Source organism: Mastigoproctus giganteus, chromosome 2 (assembly GCF_048544385.1).
Source record: "Mastigoproctus giganteus isolate SK-2022 chromosome 2, ASM4854438v1, whole genome shotgun sequence".
NCBI lineage: Eukaryota > Metazoa > Arthropoda > Arachnida > Uropygi > Thelyphonidae > Mastigoproctus > Mastigoproctus giganteus.
In genome coordinates, this window is record NC_143576.1 from 134108385 (window position 1) to 134129473 (window position 21089).

At 36.7% G+C, this 21089-nt stretch overlaps 1 protein-coding gene across 1 annotated transcript in view; it reads left to right on the forward strand.

The window, feature by feature from the left end:
- The window catches only part of LOC150089578 (DNA (cytosine-5)-methyltransferase PliMCI-like), a 596839-nt gene that overhangs the window by 420778 nt on the left and 154972 nt on the right, over positions 1 to 21089 (forward strand). Inside the window, exon 23 of the mRNA XM_090368675.1 lies at positions 6189 to 6262. Coding sequence (XP_090224801.1) covers positions 6189 to 6262 — 74 coding nt within the window. The remainder of the gene's footprint in view (positions 1 to 6188; positions 6263 to 21089) is intronic.

Genomic DNA, 21089 nt, shown 5'->3' on the forward strand with positions numbered 1-21089 from the left:
TGTCAATAGAGAAAAAATAAGAAATTGTGAAATGCTTTGAGCGAAATGAAAGACCTTGTGATATTGCACATGCTACAGATCTAAATGAGGCAACGCCGAGAATTACAAAGAATGCAGAGAAAATAAAAACAACTTTCATAGCAGGAACAACTCAAAGTGTAAATCCATTAGATTAGGACACAAAGAATTGGAAGAGATGGAACTGCTGTCATCTGTTTGGATAGAAAATAAAACAAAAAACAAGTTTGCTTATGATAGAAGCAAAAGCATTAGCAATATTTTATTACATAATAGTCGTAATAAAATACTTACGTATTTTATTATGATTATTTCTTGTAATGTTTTGTTTACAAATGTGTGTTCAATCTTGGGTGGCCGGCACGTAACCCTATTTTTCCCATAGGGCCTGTTGTTTATATTGCACAATTTTGCATTGTACAAGGGTTTCTAGGAACATAACAATCATGCTGTACAAGGACTGACTGTACTAAAGAGTTACGAGTTTAATATCGGTGTAGATACACCATAGATAACTCTTAAGAAACTATGATGGTAGTGTGGGAGGCATCATTTGCTCTGTATTTCATGTTGTGCTCTTCCTTCACTACGAGTTGCCATGGTATTGCACTACCTTGAATAAGTGACGTTTCACTAATAGAGAAGATGGGTTGTCATGTCTGCAATACCGAGGTACCCGCCCGCCCACTGATGATAGGTCAATAGCTGTGAAATGGTGCCGTCTGGATGGTGGTACTCACTGAGAATAAGTAACAATAGTCTTCTCTATTAGTGAAGCATTGCTTATTCGAGGTAGTGCAATACCATGGCAACTCATTGTAAAGGAAGAGCACAATATGAAATTCTAAGCAAATGATGCCTCACACTACCATCGTAGTTTCTTAAATGATCTATGTTGTATCTACACTTATATTATATTGATATTAAACTCTTAACTCTTAAAGTGTTATGCCTTGTTGCATTTAGTTAATTTTAAACATTATCATATAAACCTTTTGGCATCTCTCTTCACAACTGGGTTGTCATGACTGCAATACCAGGGTACCTGCCCACCCACCAGTGATAGGTCAATAGCTTTGAAATGGTGCCGATATTATTTTATCCAGTAAACTATACAGTAAACCCTCGCTATTCGCGGGGTTACGTTCCTGAGAAATGCTTCGAATACTGAGTTATGGCTCCCATAGTAATAAAGGGGTTCCGTTCCAAAGTATGAAATATATAAGAAAAACTAGTCTAAAATTTTGTCTGTATATGTATTGTATGTACCTTCATAATATGACTATGTACATAGACAGTACATAGTGAAATGCAAGCATATGGCATCGAAATGAAAATAAGAAACAATTTAAAATTAAATGTAATATTTATTAGAAATTTCAAACAAATCTTTCAAACCAGCGCCTTTGCTAGCTAAAAAACTTATCTCGCCAGTGCTATCACCAGTTTCGCTAAAGTGTTGATAAAGGTGTTTTGCCTTTTCACGAATGATGAGTGAACTTAACAGAATTTTATTTTGAGTTCGGTCTTCTATCCACAGATTTAAAGCTTTTTACATTTTTTCTAATTCAACATCACGAGTTACAGAGCAAATTTTTGAAGCAATTAGCGCATTTTCACGGACACTACGGTGGATTTTTTATTCCGACTTTTTGATTGACCGTACCGTTGACTCATTGATTTTATAATGTTTTTCCACTGAGGAGACACTTACACCATTAGAAATTTTGTCTAATAACTCAATTTTATTTGCTAATGTCATTGCCTTCTTTGATCTTTTCACATTTACCTGGTTATTCGTAGCCATATTTTTGTACAGGTTAGAAAGAACTTGTCCACAATAAAGTCACTTTCTTCCGTTAACACACTCGAAAAAGTCTGTTTTACACTGCAAAACGGTAGATTTATCACTTTTGTAAGCATATCAATTTATAAATTGATAAATTTATTCAATTTATAAGCATATAAATTAAAAGCAAACGACGAAACCTTCCATGACAAGCGCATAACACATACGTGTACCGAACAAGGATTAGCGAGAAACATCCACGCTCGCGATTTTATCGCCCCTCACCCCCACCCACTGAGCGCTGTTTTGACCGTGAAAGATAATTTTAGCCACGCCCACGTTTTTTTATGGCGGAAAATGTTCACGGCACTTTAAAATTCACATTTTTTTTAGGTTTCATTTTATATTAAATCAGCAACCGCGAATACAGATACTGCAGATAGCGGGAGTTTACTGTATTTTTAATTATTAATTGTGATTTTTCATGGAACACAGTTTGGGTAATGCTGGTTTAGACAGTGACGGCCTAATGCTTGTGATTCTTAATAATTGCTCGTCCCTGTCCACCCAGAACTGATGAGATATTAGTGGCACCATTTTTCATTAAAAAAAATATATTATTTTGCTTGACCATTTAAAATTCTTCTTTGTGAAGAAACATTCTAGAAACATGGAATTATTGTAAATATATTTTTTCGTGCAGGAAATTTTGGTAACAAAAGACAGTACTAAGTGAAACAACAAACTGAAAAAAAACACACCTTACCCATTAGTGTTTTTTTCCTAAACAACTAGCACCACATCAGTTGTTTACATCAGAAAAGTCAAAAAAGTACAATACACATTTACTGACACAACTTTGTGATGCCTTATACCCCTAGTTTGTTTTGGTTTTTAACACACACATAATCTTGTGGAGTAAAATTATTACTAAAAAATAAAATAAACAAAATCAATAAAACCCCAAACACAAAAGGTATTAGAACCTATAGAACTTAGTAACATGTATGGCTTGAAGGTTGAGAAGGATAATTTTGACATTAGACTTCAATTTTTAATATATTGTAATTTTTGGGTAATATTGTGCAAAGGAACATTGTTCTGAAAACAGAATTAGAACGGATAAGTGAGTAAGAGGAATAGTTGTGTCTGTGAATTTGGAATTGGATACTGACTTTTGCAGCTGTTATTGTTTGTTATTTGGTTTTTAGGAGCATTAGCAACTAAGGTCATATTGCTCCGGGAATATGCTGTGGTCATTCTCTGAACTTTCCGCATCTTCCATATTTGGTGGTCACTGGCTCGAACCCTGGTCTAATCAAGAAGCGTGTGCTGTGCACTGCTGCTCCTGCCCACCTGGCTATGGAGGCACCTGACTTTTGCAGCACACGGGAATGTTTGGGAAGAGAGCAGAGGAATTACAGATGTTAGTTCAGAATATCAGTTCTAGTGGAAATATCCGTACAAAAGGCATGCAGCAAAAATGTAATGTTTATGAGACAGAGTGGAGAAAGTTTGTAAGAGTTGGATCATTAATAAAACACAGTACTAGATGTTGTTCATGGTATGGCATATTTGAGAATTGTAGAGACTGAATAGCTGTTTAGAAGAAAAGTAGTGCCGAAAGAGAAAGAAAACCCAGGTGTTTGAAGAAACAATATTTGTTTTGAAACAAAACCCAGCAGAAACAATATTTGTTGTGTGTTTGTATGATATGATCTGGCTAATAAGACACTTCACAACAACTCCCTTTTTGCGAAAAATAGTGTTGGTGCTATGAGTGATATATGAATTTCAATACCTGTACTTAACTCCCCCCCACTTCTTTGCTAAAATTTGGAGAAATGCTTAAATTTAAAGAAAACATAAACATAATTGAAAGAAAACAGACAACGAAAAGTCAATTGAGGACAGTAACAAATCAAGCATTTTGTCATGGTTTCTAGTTCCTCTGCATATATTTGCACAGTTCACCTGATTAGCAAAATAAAATTCCAGATTATTAATTCATTTACTTTGTGCAAGTTGAACCCATGTACTTTCGATCGCACTAAGTTTGAATTCTCCTAATGATAATTAAAAGTTTAAGCAATAAAAGCAAAAATTGTTAATTTTAGCTTTTTAAAATCTAACTTAATAATTTTTATTAGTTTAAAAAATTATTGTTAAATTTACTGTTGTTAAACTTATTGTTACTTTTCACATATACACTGATGAGGAGCCAAAACAGTATGACCACCTACCTAATACGATGTTGGTCCTCTAAGTGCAGCCAAAACAGCTCATACAGGAGAGGCATGGATGCTACAAGATTTTTAAATGTGTCTTGTGGTATCTGGTACCAACATGTAACCAGGAGATCCTTTAACTCCTGTAAAGTCCGTGGTTGAGACGCCACAGATTGGAGTTGCTGTTTGAAACAAACCACAGATGCTTGATGGGATTGATGTTTTTTTTTTTTTTTCCTTCTTTTTTTTTGGTAGTTGTTGGCGCATTGGCTTCTGCGGCCATAATGCACCTCCCAAGGTTTTTGCAGTACTTTGATCCAAGCCCGAGGTGGGATTCGAACCTGCGACCTTTGAGTTGCGAAGCAGGCACTTTATCCACCCAGCTAGCCCAGTCGGTGGGGATTGATGTCTGAGGAATTTGGAGGCCAAGGCAATACCTGGAAATCTTCCTCATGTCCTGCAAACTAGTCTCGAACAATTTGAGCAGTGTGGCATGATGCATTATCCTGCTGAAAGACTGCACTGCCAGAGGGGGAGACCGCTGCCACGAAAGGGTGTACCGCTGCCACCGGCTTGTTTTTGTCCTACGGTGCATCCAGGCACCATCACTTCCCCAGGTAAACAACTCACACGTACCCAGCCATCCACGTGGTTGCAACAGGAAACGTGATTCATCAGACAAGACGACCTTTTTCCAATCACCCAAGGTCCAGTTTTGACGATCGCGTGCCCATTCTAGGCATTGTCGCCGGTGAACCGTGGTTAGCATGGGCACTTGGAGCGGCCCGCGGCTATGCAGCCCCATTTTCAGCAGAGTTTGATGTATTGTGCGTTGTGACACATTACTCCTGTCACCAGCATTCCAATTACTGCAGGTTGTATCACAGTCGCCCTTCTGTTGCCACCTACTATCCAGGAGAGCCTTTGCTCACCTTGAGCATTGAAGAGCTGTGGTCTTCCAACACCTTGCCGAGGGTTCGTGGGTTTCCCTCCTCGGACCAATTTCGGTAGGTACTAACCACGGCTGACCATGAGCATCGCACCAGCCATGCAGTTTCGGATATGCTCTGACCCAGTCATCTGGCCATTACAATTTGGCCTTTGTCAAACTTGCTTGAGTCCGCTGCTTTTCCTATCTGAAGAAGAAGAGTAACACTGATTAACGGAGCTCAGTATCAGGTGTTTTTTATACTGTGTCCCAACCTGCGCAAGTGCTGTAGTTCACCTGCAGTTGCTTCGATTTGCATAACGAATCGCTGGGTATGATGTTTTGGCTCATCAGTGTATGTGAAAAGTAACAATAATTTGTATTTGCTATGCAATATTTCAGCAATGCCTCTGCAGCTGAGTGGGCAAAGCAAGAGTACAGTAGCACACGCTCTTTGAGTAGACTGGGGTTCAGGCCTCTGATTGTTAAATACGTTCAATCTGCCAATCTGCATTGGACTAACATGGCAGATTATGGTCCATTTCCCTGGACATGAATTTTTGAAGAGGCTTCCACTTTGGATAGAAGCCTCTTAAAAGTAAACTGCAGAAAAGTAAAGAGAATTAAATTTCAACCAGTTTTGGCTGCAATTTACTCTCTCTCTCTCTCTCTCTCTCTCTCTCTCTCTCTCTCTCTCTCTCTCTCTCTCTCTCTCTCTCTCTCTCTCTCTCTTTTTTTTTTTTTTTTTTCCCCTGAAAGTGAAGAATTTCTTATAAATAAAATATGCTGTTAGTATTATTCTCTGAACAATTTTTTTTTATTTTGTGGTACACATTTCATTTTTTATTTATTTATTATATGATTTTCTAAAAGTTGATGTTTGATAGTATACACCAGAGCTGCGATACTCAATACATTCTATGATGATTTCATTATATGTAAAAGAATATGAAGTTTACCTCAATATGATACTTAGAACACTTCTGTATGTTATTCTCCAGAAATTCAACCAAATATAACATTACAGTAAAAAATAAATTGAAAATAATTGAACACAATTAAAAATCAATGGGATTCAATTGATTTTTAATTGAATTCAAAGTTTCAAAACCCATCAACTATTAATTTAATAATTGATGCATTTTGAAACTTTGTGTATTAATTTAAAATAAACACCAGAATGACACTTAATTGTTTGTAATTTTGATGTTTTTTTTCTTCTTAGACCCGAAAATACTCATAAAGGAATTTCTGCTAGTTATCATGCAGATCTCAATATTCTTTACTGGAGTGAAGAAGGTACTGTATCACTACATACAAATTATATAATAATAATATTCATAGTAGCTATTTGTTATTGTTATTTGGTTTTTTTTTTTTAGGAGCATTAGCAGCTAAGGCCATATTGCTCTGGGTATATGCGGTGGTCATTCCTTGACCTTTCCGTATCCTCTGTATTTGGTGGTCACGGGCTCGAACCCCAGTCTAATCAAGAAGCATGTGCTACGCGCTGCTGCCCCAGCCCACCTGGTTACGGAGGTGCCATTCATAGTAGCACTTCAGTATTACATTATAACCAGAATGGGAAAGCCAAAATATCTATGTATAGTTAAATACTTCAGTGAATAGAAATTATCTTTAGATTCTATCTAATTTCTTTCATTGTGTGTATTACATAATTTTCAAAATTGTGGTGTGCTCCATATATCACACAGGCTAGCATTTATTAACAGATGAAATCCATAAAATGATCATAATCAAAAAGAAATGATCCTGTCTAGAAGTAAGAGAGGTGCTGTAGCTTTTCAATCTGATATCAGAGATTATTAAAGAAGTATCAGGTACTTTCCATTTAAGTGGTATTACATGAAACCAAAGGTTAGCTTGGAATACAAAATCACTTTAATAAATTTAATTTAAAAAGCAGATCTTAATGACAGACAAATCCTTGCTTCAGATAAAGATTAAGAAATTTAACTAATTTTGTTTTACTCAAACTTAATTTCAACCTCAATAACTATTAAATAATCCATTAAAAATAGAAGTTCATTTCATGCCTTCAACAAACTATCAGAAAATGTCCAGCTATATTTGAAATTCTGAAAGAATACACTAGCATCATCCAACAATAAAGTCAGATTTAAAAAGAACAAAATGGTACAAAATAGCCAAAAACAAAAGTAGTAATACAGTTCCACCTTGGGTATGTTTTATCCACTCTCAGCCTGCTGAATATTTGTAAAAATAAGTTCTTTCTTAATAAAATAGCAGCCATAAAACCCTAAATATTACCTCTTATAATATTTATATCTCTTTAAAGATGAAAAAAGAGTTTAACTGCCACTAAAAATTTTATGCTGAAGATAAATCCAAAACCACATCATGCCAGGCTGTTTACTTTACCAGCCTTTGCATATGAAATTTATATGAATCTGAATAACTCAATCAAGCCCTAAGAATATAACCCTGCAAGGAGATATATTCAGTCCTAAAACAACAACCTATAAAACAGAGTTCTTAATCAGGAGCTTGCTTCCCTAGAATGTGTTCCTCTCAATCACTGTTCCACTTGTTCTTTTTCAAGTTATTGTAATGGACAGAACGTGACTTTAAAAATTTTTAACTGTTCAAAATTAATTTTTTTCTTTCTCGCAATGTATTTTGTTTACAAATTTCAAACTTTGAATAAGGGAGGTGAGTGTACAAGCATGCAAAAAACCTCTGATGTAGCAGCTATAGATGCTACTACATAAAATTCAATATACCTTCTGTCCAAAATTGTAGGTAATTCCTACATTTTGAAAGAAGAGCTCATAATACAGAGATCAAACATCTGTTTCAGTCACTCCACTCTTGATAATGAAAATCTGCCTGATATGCATAAAAATTCCTAACATGCAACACCAGATTTGCACAGCCCAACAAATCAGCATGAACCCCCCCAGAAACATTCAGTGAATTCTAGGTTTCAACAAAGTATATTTTGAAAAGGCAAAAAATGTGGCCACCTTAAATGCATTCTGGTACGTAGCACACAAATGCTTCTTAACATAAAGTGCATACATGATAATTTAACTTGAAATGAATGGTCACATTCTAAACCAGTGGGGTTCAACCTACGGCATGTGAATAATTTTTATACGGCCCGTGTGAAAAGTGAACTAAAACAGCATTTTATAGAGTCACGCCACTGTATACAAGCGTCGAGCTCGACTGTATCAAATGTGCCCCATAGTCCAGTGCAGCCATACAAGTGTGTATGCTAAATGGAGTTATGTACGTATCAATCTTTTCATATTATGAAAATCTGCTAACACAAAATCAAGGAAATTTATGTATTGGAAGCCATACTGGAAATGGAAAAAACTGGTGTAAAACTGATAACACTACTATGCACATTTGATAAAAAAAAAAAAAAAAAAAAAAAAAGTTTGTTTATTGTAATTGTTTTTAGGGAACAGAATTGGTACATCACACATTTTCTGGATGTATATTTATTGTTAGTTTTGTTCTAAACTTCAACAACTGGTGTGCAAAAGAAGAAGAAAAAAATCATCCACTGTAAATAACGGATTGTTTTTTGTAATATGTATTGTTACAAAAATTAGAATATTTTGTAACAATGCAAAGAACGCTACTAGTGATGGATTGTTAACAAAATATTGTTATTATTTGTATCGTTACAAAATATTTCAATATATCCTTGGAGTGCATTTGATGATATTATATTATCTTAAAGGGAGAAATTAATTTTTAGTACAAGCCAAGAAATTTCACCATCAGGGTCATAATGTGCTTGGAGTCTGCACTTTCTATTCTGGGCTGCAATAAAAAGATATCCTATTACATTCTCTCTCTCTCTCTCTCTCTCTCTCTAAGGGATTCTTTCCCCGTAACAAATACTAACATAAAGGGTAACTTCCTGTTTGATTTTACCGCAAGGCACTTCTGAGAAGAAAACCTCTATTGGTACTGTCTTCACCCCAGTTGACATTATTTCCAGATGGAATATTGACAAGTACTTACCATCCAATTGAATCAGTAAACATTCCCCACTACCCACATTACAGGAATACTTTCCATGCAATAAAGGATTACCACTGGTTATTTTAACGAATGTTCATGCATAGTTGTTTCGGTAAGTTTTCGAACTTTATAACGTAGCTATCTATTCATAGCTGCGTTATAAATTTTGCAGTTGCGTTTGACTGTATCAAATGTGCACCTGTACTTCAGTGCAGTCATACGAGTATGTACGCTAAATGTAGTTATGTATGTATCAATCTTTTCATGTTGTGAAATTCTACTATTTTGATATTACTTGTTCATTTTTAATGAATTAAAAATTAAAAAAATCTTCCTTAAAAATTTCCCGAAAGAGGAAAGTCACTTTGGTGTGCCGTGTTTTTAATCAAAGGTGAACTGAAGATTATTTCATCATTAAGTATGATGAAAAAGCGGTGTGTTTGGGGGTGTAAGGATACTGCGTCAGTTTTTAAAGAGTATACAGCCAGGCCTCACATAACACGAGTTTGATTACCGCTATTTGAAAAAATTATACCACTTTTCACTTTACATGATGCAAATTTCCAGTTAATGCGATCTTTTCTTTTATGCGATAGTTGAAAAAGATTTGAATCGTGCATTAAGCTTACCACGCGTCGGACGGGCAATAAACAAATGTTTGCCTGCTTCCCGCCTCAGTGTGTTCCATCAACCATCGGAAAAAGACGTGTTACTTGCTTGTGTCCCACTAATAAAATCAATGCTGACTTGCATTTAAAAATTCAAATGAGCCAGATGAAAATGTTACCGCGAAGGAGAGAGAACGGTAAAAGAACTAGATAAAATCTTTCGTATCGAAATAAATATCGCAGGTTCTCTGCGATATTTATTTCGCCCGGGCCCAGAGAAGATTGTTGTTGGCTATCGAAAATTGATTGATGAAAAGAGAAAGTCAACGCTGTTCAAATATTTTCATAACAGTCATTTCTTCATTGTGTATTTTATGTCAGAGGTTCCCAAACTTTCTCGGTTCACAGTGCCCTTAGTATCTCAGTAATTTTTATTTTCTCCTAAGAGAAAATAATAGCTTACAGCTATTAACCAGGGGGTGCACATTCATATATACACACGTATAAGTTATATACCTAATTATCCATTTATAATTACAAATCATTGTCTTTATAAATTATACATTGTCTAATTAATTATATTATACATATCATTACCTTATTTTTACATGACAGGCAGATAGAAAGAGAGCACAAGCATAATTTGCAATTTTACAAGGAATTAGGGAATGTTCACATCTACAGCACTATTTACAGTGAGATAACAGAAAGATAAGATGTACAGTATAATGTAAACATAACAGGAGCACCAGTGCGAAGCAAAAACAGTCCCAACCAGTTCATTCTTCAATTCCTACATTCCGTTTTGTTTTCATCTGTGGGCTTCACTCAACATTTATAGGTGGAGTAATGCATTCTGAAACATTTCAGTCCTGTACCTCTTCTCTGTGCAAAGCTTTTCTGGGTCTGCTTGAAGATCGTTGTAGATCTTAATGGTGTTAGAAGGAAAAAATCGCCAAAGGCTTTCCAGCTGCATGACCGTGCTACTGATTGGCGGGGATGGTGTTCTATTAGCCCACCTTTCCGTCATGCGGGGCCGAGTCAGCAAGTAGTCAGTTTTCAGCGAGTTGAGTCTCCCGGTCAGCAGTTTTGCAAGCGTGAGAATGTTCTTGGTGACAAGAACATTCTCAAGAACAACGCGTGACATCCAAGTTGGCATATAAAATGGCTCTTGAGATTGTAAATGGCTGCGTAGTGATCCTGTTTAACCATCTCAGCATCCAGTACTCTAAACCCAGGAAAGCCTTGATGGTAGTATCTGGGGCAGAAGACCAAATCTGAGATGCATAGAGAGGGATAGGGATGACACATCTTAAAATATATTGCTTCACAAGGTCAGGGTTCCTGATACCTACCAGTTTTTGTCTGGAGGTCCATAGCACTGCATAAGTTTTCTTCTTTACATGTCTGAAATGGGGTGTGAAGTTTAGGCTTTCGTCCCATTTCAGACCAAGATCAATATGTGTCCTGAATTTTTTGACCACGCTGCCATTCATGCGTATTGATATGTGGTTCTTTATTACTTTGTTGGTGAAAACCATTTGTGCTGTCTTGTGTTCATTTAGTCGGAGCCCCATGCAATTAAGATATTCTTGCAAGTCGGCGATTTTGGAGTTTGCTTCGTTGTTGTGTTGTTAGGATGAGTTTTGGTCATTCGGGGTGATGAAAAATTTCAAATCGTCTGCATATACGACAAATTGTTTTTGATTTTGGGTCAGGTAGGGATGCAGTGCTGTTGCAAAGAGAGTTAGCAGAGAGGACACCACCTTGTGGGACTCCCCTATTGAATTGGAAGGTCTCTTTGGAAATTCCATTTATGGCAGTGATGTGTCTCTCCCTCAAAGAACTTGATATTATAGCTAATACATGCCCAGTTATATGGAAATATTCCTCCAAGATGATAGTAATGGCTGAGAGGGATATACTGTCGAAAGCAGATGCAACGTCTAAGAAGACAATATATTTTGCCATGCACAGTTTGGGAACTGTTGTTTTATGCAATAAACATTTAATTCCATAATTATTTTCATTGTATACAGTTAAATTATTTAAAAGGTCTTTTTAAAATTCTTTATAGACATTCCAGAAGGTCAAGGACTAATTATGATTTTTCATATTGATCATTGTATTCAATTAACGCGTTTCCGTTTTGCACGATGTGCTCGCAGGACGAATTAATCGCGTTAATTGAGACCAGCCTGTAATTTAAAACGACACTATGATTCCAAGCATAAATCTTATGATCAATATAATGGAGTGTTGTGAAAAGAAAAGTGTTCAAAGTTGCAAAACGAATAAAGAAAACAACAAAACACTCTGAAAACATATCAGTCAAATTTATCTGCTGCAAGTGCCAGTTATCAATTTGCACATTTGATCACTTTTGAAAATAAACCATTCAGTGATGGTGAATTTATTAAAAGTTACAAGTGCTACAAGACATTAGTTTGTCTCGATAACAAATTGTGAAGAGTAGAAGATATTGGAAAGACTTTATTATTATTATTATTAGCAGCTATATGGTGCAAGTAAGTCGAGGCTTATGCTGCACCAGCCAAAAAAAAAAAAAAAATCCCGAGTTACTCTGAGAGAGAGAAGTAGAAGGGAATCACCAAGAAAGAGAAGAATGATGATACCCAGCTCAGGACCCCGGGTGTGCCAAACCCATACTCACCAGATGTGAGCCCACAGCAGGTTTTGGAAACAATAAAACAAATGAAATATTTTAGTGTGGCACTGGATAACAGTACTGATGTAAATGACAGAGCCCAACTACTTATCTTCATACGTGCAATTAGTGATAATTTTTTGCCAGTTGGGGATTTAGCTGACCTACAGAGTATGCACGGAACAATTACAGGCGAAAATCGTTTCGGAAATGTTTGCTAATCTATTGAAAAGTTAGGATTAAATATTAACAACCTGCTACAACTGATGGTGCAAAAAATATGACTGGTGAAAACAAATCGGCTTGTGGGTAGAATAACCAAGAAAATGATAGATATCAGAGCTGAACCTCGGATTGGAATTCACTACATTTTGCATCAAGAAGTTTTCTGTGGGAAAGTATTGGATCTCCAACATATTATGAATGTGGTTATTTCAACTATAAATTTTATGAGATCACATGGCCTTTAATCACTGTATGTTTCAATAGTTTCTTTCAGAAATTGAAGCTGAATATGAAGATGTAATTTTACATAGCTCAGCAAGATAACTTAGTTGTGGTAAAGCATTATATCATTTCTTTAAACTGCACCATGAAATTGATATTTTTATGACAGAAAAAGGAAAACTAATAAAACAATTATCAAATATGGAGTGGCTGTTTGATCTTGCAATTCTTACAAACATTTCTAGACATTTAAATGCTCTTATCTTATCTTAAAACTGCAAGGGTAAGAAAAATGGTCTATGATTTGTATGGAGAAATCTGATCATTTCAGAATAAGTTATTATTATTTAAATTCCAAATTGAGTGAGACAATTTAGTCACTTTAAATGGTTTACCGAGCTAAAAAAGAAACACGTATTTCCAAAGATGCACTGCCTCTCATTATTACAGTTACATTTTGACACATTTGAAAGTTGATTTGCTGAAAGAAGATCCCATGAAAAAGACATAAGCTTGTTTTAGAATCCATATACAGTAAACCCCTGCTATTCGCGGTCGCTGATTTAATATAAAATGAAACCTAAAAAAAATGTGAATTTTAAAGCGTCGTGAACATTTTCTGCCATAAAAAAACATGGGCATAGCTAAAATTATCTTTCCCAATCAAAACAGTGCTCAGTGGGTGGGGGGAAGAGGGGTGACAAAATCGCGAGCGTGGATGTTTCTCACTAATCCTTGTTCGGTAGACGTATGTGTTATGCGCTTGTCATGGAAGGTTCCGTCATTTGCTTTTAATTTATATGCTTATAAATTGAATAAATTTATTAATTTATAAATTGATATGCTTACAAAAGTGATAAATCTACCATTTTGCAGTGTAAAACAGACTTTTTTCAAGAGTGACTTTATTGTGGACAAGTTCTTTCTAACCTGTACAAAAATATGGCTACGAATAACAAGGGAAATGTGAAAAGATCAAAGAAGGTGATGACATTACCAAATAAAATTGAGTTATTAGACAAAATTTCTAATGGTGAAAGTGTCTCCTCAGTGGCAAAACATTATAAAATCAAGGAGTCAACGGTATGATCAATCAAAAAATCGGAAGAAAAAATCCACCGTAGTGTCCGTGAAAACACGCTAATTGCTTCAAAAATTTGCTCTGTAACTCGTGATGTTAATTTAGAAAAAATGGAAAAGCTTGAAATCTGTGGATAGAAGACCGAACTCAAAATAAAATTCCGTTAAGTTCACTCATCATTCGTGAAAAGGCAAAACTCCTTTAGCAACACTTTAGCGAAACTGGTGATAGCACTGGCGGGATAAGTTTTTTAGTTAGCAAAGGCACTGGTTTGAAAGATTTGTTTGAAATTTCTAATAAATATTACATTTAATATTAAATTGTTTCTTATTTTCATTTCGATGCCATATGCTTGCATTTCGCTGTGTACTGTCTATGTACATAGTCATATTATGAAGGTACGTATAATACATATATAGACAAAATTTTAGACTAGTTTTTCTTATATATTTCATACTTTGGAACAGAACCCCTTTATTACTATGGGAGCCATAACTCAGTATTCACGGCATTTCTCAGGAAGGTAACCCCCGCGAATAGCAGGGGTTTACCGTACTTCTTTGGCTGAAAACTACAATCTCATCTTGCAGCTTGTAATTATTGATCTTCAAGCCAAAACTTTGTTCAAAAATAAGTATACGGACTGCGAAAATAAGCTGCTTGAATTCTACAAGGCTATTCCATCTGAAGATTTTCTGTTAATAAAAGAAAATTCCACAAAAATGGCTGCTTTGTTCCGATCAATGTGTGATCAAGGTTTTTCACACATAAAATCAAATGAATATTTAAAAAGAATGAGTGTCTTCATTCCATATTGAGAATTGACATCACAAATTTTCAACCAAATTTTGAATAGTTATATAAAAATATATTAAGTGCATCCAGTTGACATAGATTCACAGTGCAATGTTGAGTCAGTTTGGTGTGACATAAGCACTGGGAAAGAAAAAAATAAGAGTAGGAGTGTGTTATAGGCCTAATGACTCTAATGAGTACAACGAACAATTGTACAGAGAAATAGAGTGGGCTAGTATATCAGAATGTTTTACAATTGGGGATTTAAACTTACTCTTGATCTGGTTGGCCTCAGTGATTATTCTTCTATTAAGAATTTGCAGATAGGTGGCAGTGATGACAGTGTAGTGATGTGGGATTTACTTGAAAGATATAATTCCCGTCAGGGGTAAAGGGAATGGTTTTTGCTTCCATAAAGGTGACTATAGTAGTCTCAGGCAGTTTTTAAATTTTCTACCGTGGAACCAACTGATGAAGTTACCAACAGCAAATTGTAAATGGGAAGCATTCAAGGAATTAATCGCGAAAGCTACTAGACTTTCCGTACCAATTAAGAAATATTGCTCAAGGTTGTCAGATGAACTAATGGGACTCGTGGCAATGAGGAAATATGCATGAAATATGCAATGCACAAGCCTAGGGCAGACTCTGTAATCAATTGACAAAGGAGATTAGGCAAGCAAAGGCAGATTACAAGAAATCTTTGGCAAACTATACTAAGCAAGATGGCCCCCGAGTGCCAAATGAGTGATCATTGCAATATTTCCAAAGTTATTTGAAAGCATCTTTTCTCTAAGCGACAGATTGTAGAGATTGTTAAAACCCTTTTTATTTATAAAGTTATTTAATTTTGGCTTTTTCTAAACAAAGAACTAAGCTTCCTATCAAGGAAGGAAAGACACCTTTCTTTTATATATATATATATATATAACCAATTTCTCTAACAAACTAACCACTACTCTCGTATCGCTTGGTCACTGGTGGCACCGCTCCTGCCTCCACGTGGTGGGGCTGGTAATCTGAGTATAAACCGATACTCAGGGCAAAAAGGAGCAAATATGGATCCCTTAATATCACCGACTGTAAAGCCTACGTGCTCACATGAACTTGAGTCATCTCAACCAGAAAGAATCAAAAAAGATGATTCTTCACATGACCTACCTGCTTTTTTAATTTTACACTCGTTATCAACGAAACCTCTTAGTAGCTTATCGCCATTTCTTGTGCAGAATAGCATAGAGGCTGTAGCAGGTACTCCCAAAATTGTCAAGCGCTTCGCTCAGATCTTCTTATAGAGACTTCCAATCCCAGTCATTCTAGACAACTCCTGAAGCAAACGACCTTCGGAGGCCTTCCCATTTCAGTAACCCCGCACAGAACTTTAAACACCTCATAGGGAGTCATCTCGGAATGGGACCTCCTTAATGTTTCTGAGGAAGAAATTGCCGAAAAATTTAAAGCACAACGTGTTGTCGGTGCTAAGAGAATTATGACCAAACAAGATGGTGTCCTTACACCCACAAGAAATGTTATCCTTACCTTCAGCAGTCCGAATCTCCCAGAATCAGTAAAAGCTGGCTACCTTTCCTGTAAGATCCGACCTTATATACCAAATCCACTTAGATGCTTTAAATGCCAGAAGTATGGTCATTCTCAAACAGCATGCCAAGGTAAGACAATCTGTCCCCTGTGTGGCTCATCAGACCATTCCCAAACTGAATGTACAGCAGCAATGCCAAAGTGTCCCATTGCCAGGGTACTCACCCTGCATATTCTAGAACTTGCGAATTATGGAAAATGGGAGAGAAAATAATGAAGTACAAGGTAGAGAAAAATGTATCTTACCAAGAGGCATGTAAACAGATATTAAATGTGATTCCTGCCAAAACATATTCCAATGCAGTCAAAAACACTAAAACTTCGATCGGCACTAGGCGCCTGCAGAACCTCGCCAGTACAAAGCTTGTATATTGAAGCACAGGACATTCCGCTTTATCTTAGAAGACAACGCCTACTCTGCCAAAATAAGAAGCTTTCCAACTCATCCCTGTTGTGTATACCTCAACCAACCTTTATGACCAACACTTTATGAATCCAAGCCTAATGAACTCAGACCTGCTGGGATTTGTCTTCAAGAAGTAATAAAAAAGTGGAAACTCGATCTCAGTAAAATTGCAGAAAGTGCAAATATGCCTTCACCTCCATGGAATAGACATCATATAACCATTGATCTTTACTTCGGTCAGTGGCCAAAAAATACCATTCCACTATGTAATATCCGACAATTGCATGCCAACTATACTTCACAACACACTGGGAAATTCATAATCTATACGAATGGATCTAAGACCCAGTCACACGTAGGTGCAGCAGCCATGTTCCCTTCGCATGTAATTTCAAAATCTCTTCCAGTTGAGTGCAGCATTCTATCTGCAGAACTGTATGCTATACAGCTTGCATTAAGCGAAATATGTCAACAGTCGTCCCTCTCTGTCTTAATATACTCGGATTCACTCAGTGCTATTTCAGCCATACAGGGTAAACGATATTCTCGTCATCCTCTCCTACAAGAAATTGACTTTCTAATCAACCTCTGTCAAAAGAAACACTCTGAAATAACTCTTTGCTGGATCCCAGGACACTGCAGAATAGAAGGCAATGAAAAAGCAGACATTGCAGCTAAGTCAGCATCAGAACTGCCAAACAGAACAAGGATAGTCCCACACACTGATTTTAGTCCAATCATTATTAGAGAAAGTGAAAATGAATGGGCCCAAATATGGAAAAATGAAGTCAACAATAAACTACAGGATATAAAACCTAATCCAGAAATATGGAACTCCAGCATCAGAGACAGTCGCAGAGAAGAAGTAATACTTGCCAGACTGAGAATTGTCCATACTCATCTTACTCATTTTCATCTATTGACAAACAAAAATCCCCCACTCTGTGTTCAATGCCAAGTTCAGCTTTCAGTAAAACACATTCTTTTGGTATGCTCTCGATTACTCATTTTACTCATTTTCATCTATTGACAAACAAAAATCCCCCACTCTGTGTTCAATGCCAAGTTCAGCTTTCAGTAAAACACATTCTTTTGGTATGCTCTCGATTACTCATTTTACTCATTTTCATCTATTGACAAACAAAAATCCCCCACTCTGTGTTCAATGCCAAGTTCAGCTTTCAGTAAAACACATTCTTTTGGTATGCTCTCGATTCAGAAATTCCAGATCTCTTTGTTTTCAGAGTTCATACAATAACCAGAATCCAGTTACCCTTCAACAGATCTTGGACAATTCTGCGAATATAGATGAATTGTTTAATTTTATTCGGCAAATCAGATTTGATAAACAAATCTGAAAAGAATGTTTGATTTACATTAAAAACTTGGAAAGACACATCTTGGAAAGACACAGATTGGTTCACTTGATATCGATAGTTTAACTGTTGATGATCCTGCTCAGATAGCTAACAAACTGAATGAGTATTTTGCATCTACATTCACACATGAGGAGTTAAGGGGGGAAAATGCCAGAGGTTTATCAAACTGTAACAGGATAACTTAGAGCAAAGTGGAGGAGAAATTCTTGAAGTTAAACAAAAGAAATGCACCTGGGGTGGATGGGATTTATGAAGTTATATTAACTTAGACGTAATTATGAGAGCATCCTCGGACTCAGGGGAAGTCCCCGTGGACTGGAGAGGTGCAAATGTATCACCAATTGACAAAGGGGTATCAAAGGGTGACACGAATAATTACAGACCAGTTAGTTTAATTTCTGTTCTGGGTAAAATAATGGAGTCAGTGGTTAAATATGCTTTGCAAAGTCATCTAGACAAGACGGCAGCAATAATTCAGACACACTATAGGTTTGTTAAGGTAAAGTCTTGTCTGACAAATTTGATTGGATATTGTGATGTCGTTACAAAGGAACTGGATGCAGAAAATAATTTTGATATTATATACTTGGATTTCAGGAAAGCTTTTGTCACTGTTGTGCATGGAAGACTACCGTACAAATTGGAGTTGAATGGTATTGAGGTTAAGTTGCTGCAATGGATAAAAGAGTGGTTGACTGAGAGAAGACAGAGAGTGGTAATCAGTGTATGCTGCTGTTCATGACTAATGTTATTAGTGGAGTCCCACTAATAACATTAATCATGCCCACTGTTGTTTTGTATATTTATAAATGATATTGATGTAGGTATTTCAGGCTTAGTGTTGAAGTTTGCAGATGATACAAAGGTTGTCAGGGTTGTTATTGACAGTATTGGCAGTGTGTTACTGCAACAGAATCTAGAAAATTTGGGCAGATTCTTTGCATCCAGTTCCTTTCTGACTACATCATAGTATCCAATCAAATTAGTCAGACAAGACTTCCTCTTAACAAACCCATGCTGTGTCAGAGCTATAAGTGATGTCTTGTCTAGATGATCCTGTAATGCTTCTTTAACCAGTACTTCCATTAATTTCCATGAAACAGAAGTTAAACTAATAGGTCTCTGATTACCTGTGCCTCTCTTTGATCCTCCTTTGTGGACTGGGGTCACATTGTCACATCCCAGTCCATGGGTACCTCCCCTGAGTCCAGGAAAGCTGGAGGGTTTTCTTACTTCCTTTGCAGCCTCCTTTAATATAACTGGATAGATTCAATCCACCCCACGTGCCTTTCTTGTGTTTATCTTCAACAATTTCTCCTCCACTTTACTCTCAGTTATTACAAGATTATCTAGTTTACTGCCAGAGTTGAATACACCTCTAGCATTCCCCTCCCAGAATAATTCCTCACATATGAATGTTGATGCAGAATATTCATCTAGTTTGTTAGCTACCTGAGCAGGATCATCAACAGTTGAACCATCGGTATCAAGTGGACCAATTTGATTCATCCCCTTCCTTCTAGAGTTTACATAAGTAAAGAACTCTTTGCTGTTTTTCTTTGCATCCTTTGACAAAGATTTCTCGTAATCTGCCTTCGCCTACCTAACCTCCTTTGTAACTTGGTTACAGACCTGCTTTTATGTATCATAGGCTTCTGTGTCACATGTTGATTTATATGTATCCCATGCATTTTTCTTCTCTGTCATATGTCTAATCAGTTCATCTGACATTCATTGAGGCCTAAATCTTGAACAATATTTCTTTGTTGGTATGAAAAGCCTAGTAGCTTGCAAGATAAATTCTTTGAATGCTTCCCATTTTGAATTTGCTGTTGGTAACATCATTAGTTGGTTCCACCGTATAGACTTCAAATACTGTCTCAGACCACCATAGTCACATTTACGAAAGCAAAAACCTTTACCTTTACCCTTGATGGTAGTTACTTCTTTGAGTAAATCCCACTTCAGCACACTGTGATCACTGCCACCTAGTGGTTCCTTTATCTCCAGATCCTTGATGCAAGAAGAATCATTATTGATAATCAGATCAAGAGTATTGCTCCCTCTAGTTGCCCCCCTACAACATGCTGATGTAGAAAACAATAATCCAATAAAACTGCAAAAGCCTTGCTAGTGTGTGAGTGACCAACCCACAAATTCCAGTCAATATCTGGGAAATTAAAGTCCCCAATTATACGACACTCTAATTTACTGGCCCGCCCTATTTCTCTGCACAGTTGCTAATTATACTCATCAGATTCATTAGGCCTATAACACACACCTACTCTCATTTTTTCTTTCCTAGTGCTTATGTCACACCAAACAGACTCAATATACATTGTTGACCAACATCAATTGGATGCACTTCATTAGATTTTGTGTTTCTTAAGTAACAGCATAACCCCTCCTCCCTTCCTGTCCTGTCTATCCTTTCTGTACACATTGTACTCCCCAAATTCCAGTTCTGCACTGCTTATGTCTGTGTGACACGATGTCTCTGATATCCCAACAATATCTACCTTTGATGTCTTGACTACCACTTCAAGCTCATCGAGTTTATTAACTATACTACTACCATTGGTGTACATGGAAGTCTACATGCACCTGTTTCTTCTCTTAGTTACTCTAACACAGCCCATGTATTTACTATGACTCTATGCAGCACTATGCCTCCCAGTTCCACTATGACTCCCAGCAGTCCTGGAATTTCCCATTGCCTTGCTTTCTAGGCTGCTGCTCAATTGCATTTCAATAGAAGTAGTGCAACAGTCACTTTTACCTCTGCCAGCGCCTACTATTAATCTATTAGTCCATGTACCTCCCCCAAGCTATCAGTTTTCCAACCCCACATAACTTTCCCTCGATAGCATCAGCAAATATTCTTGCACCCTTTCTATTTAAGTGTATCCCATCCTTGTAGAAGCAGTCTCTCCTGTTAACAAGCACAGATCAGGCTGAGAAAAATTCTACCCCTTGAGCTTTGTACAATCCCTCCAGGGCTGAATTGATCGACAAGGCTCTCATCATATACTCCCCTCCTATTGTGTAGGCGCCTCTGTAGCCAGGTGGTCAGGAGCAGCAGTGCGCGCTTCTTGATTAGACCGGGGTTCTAGCCCG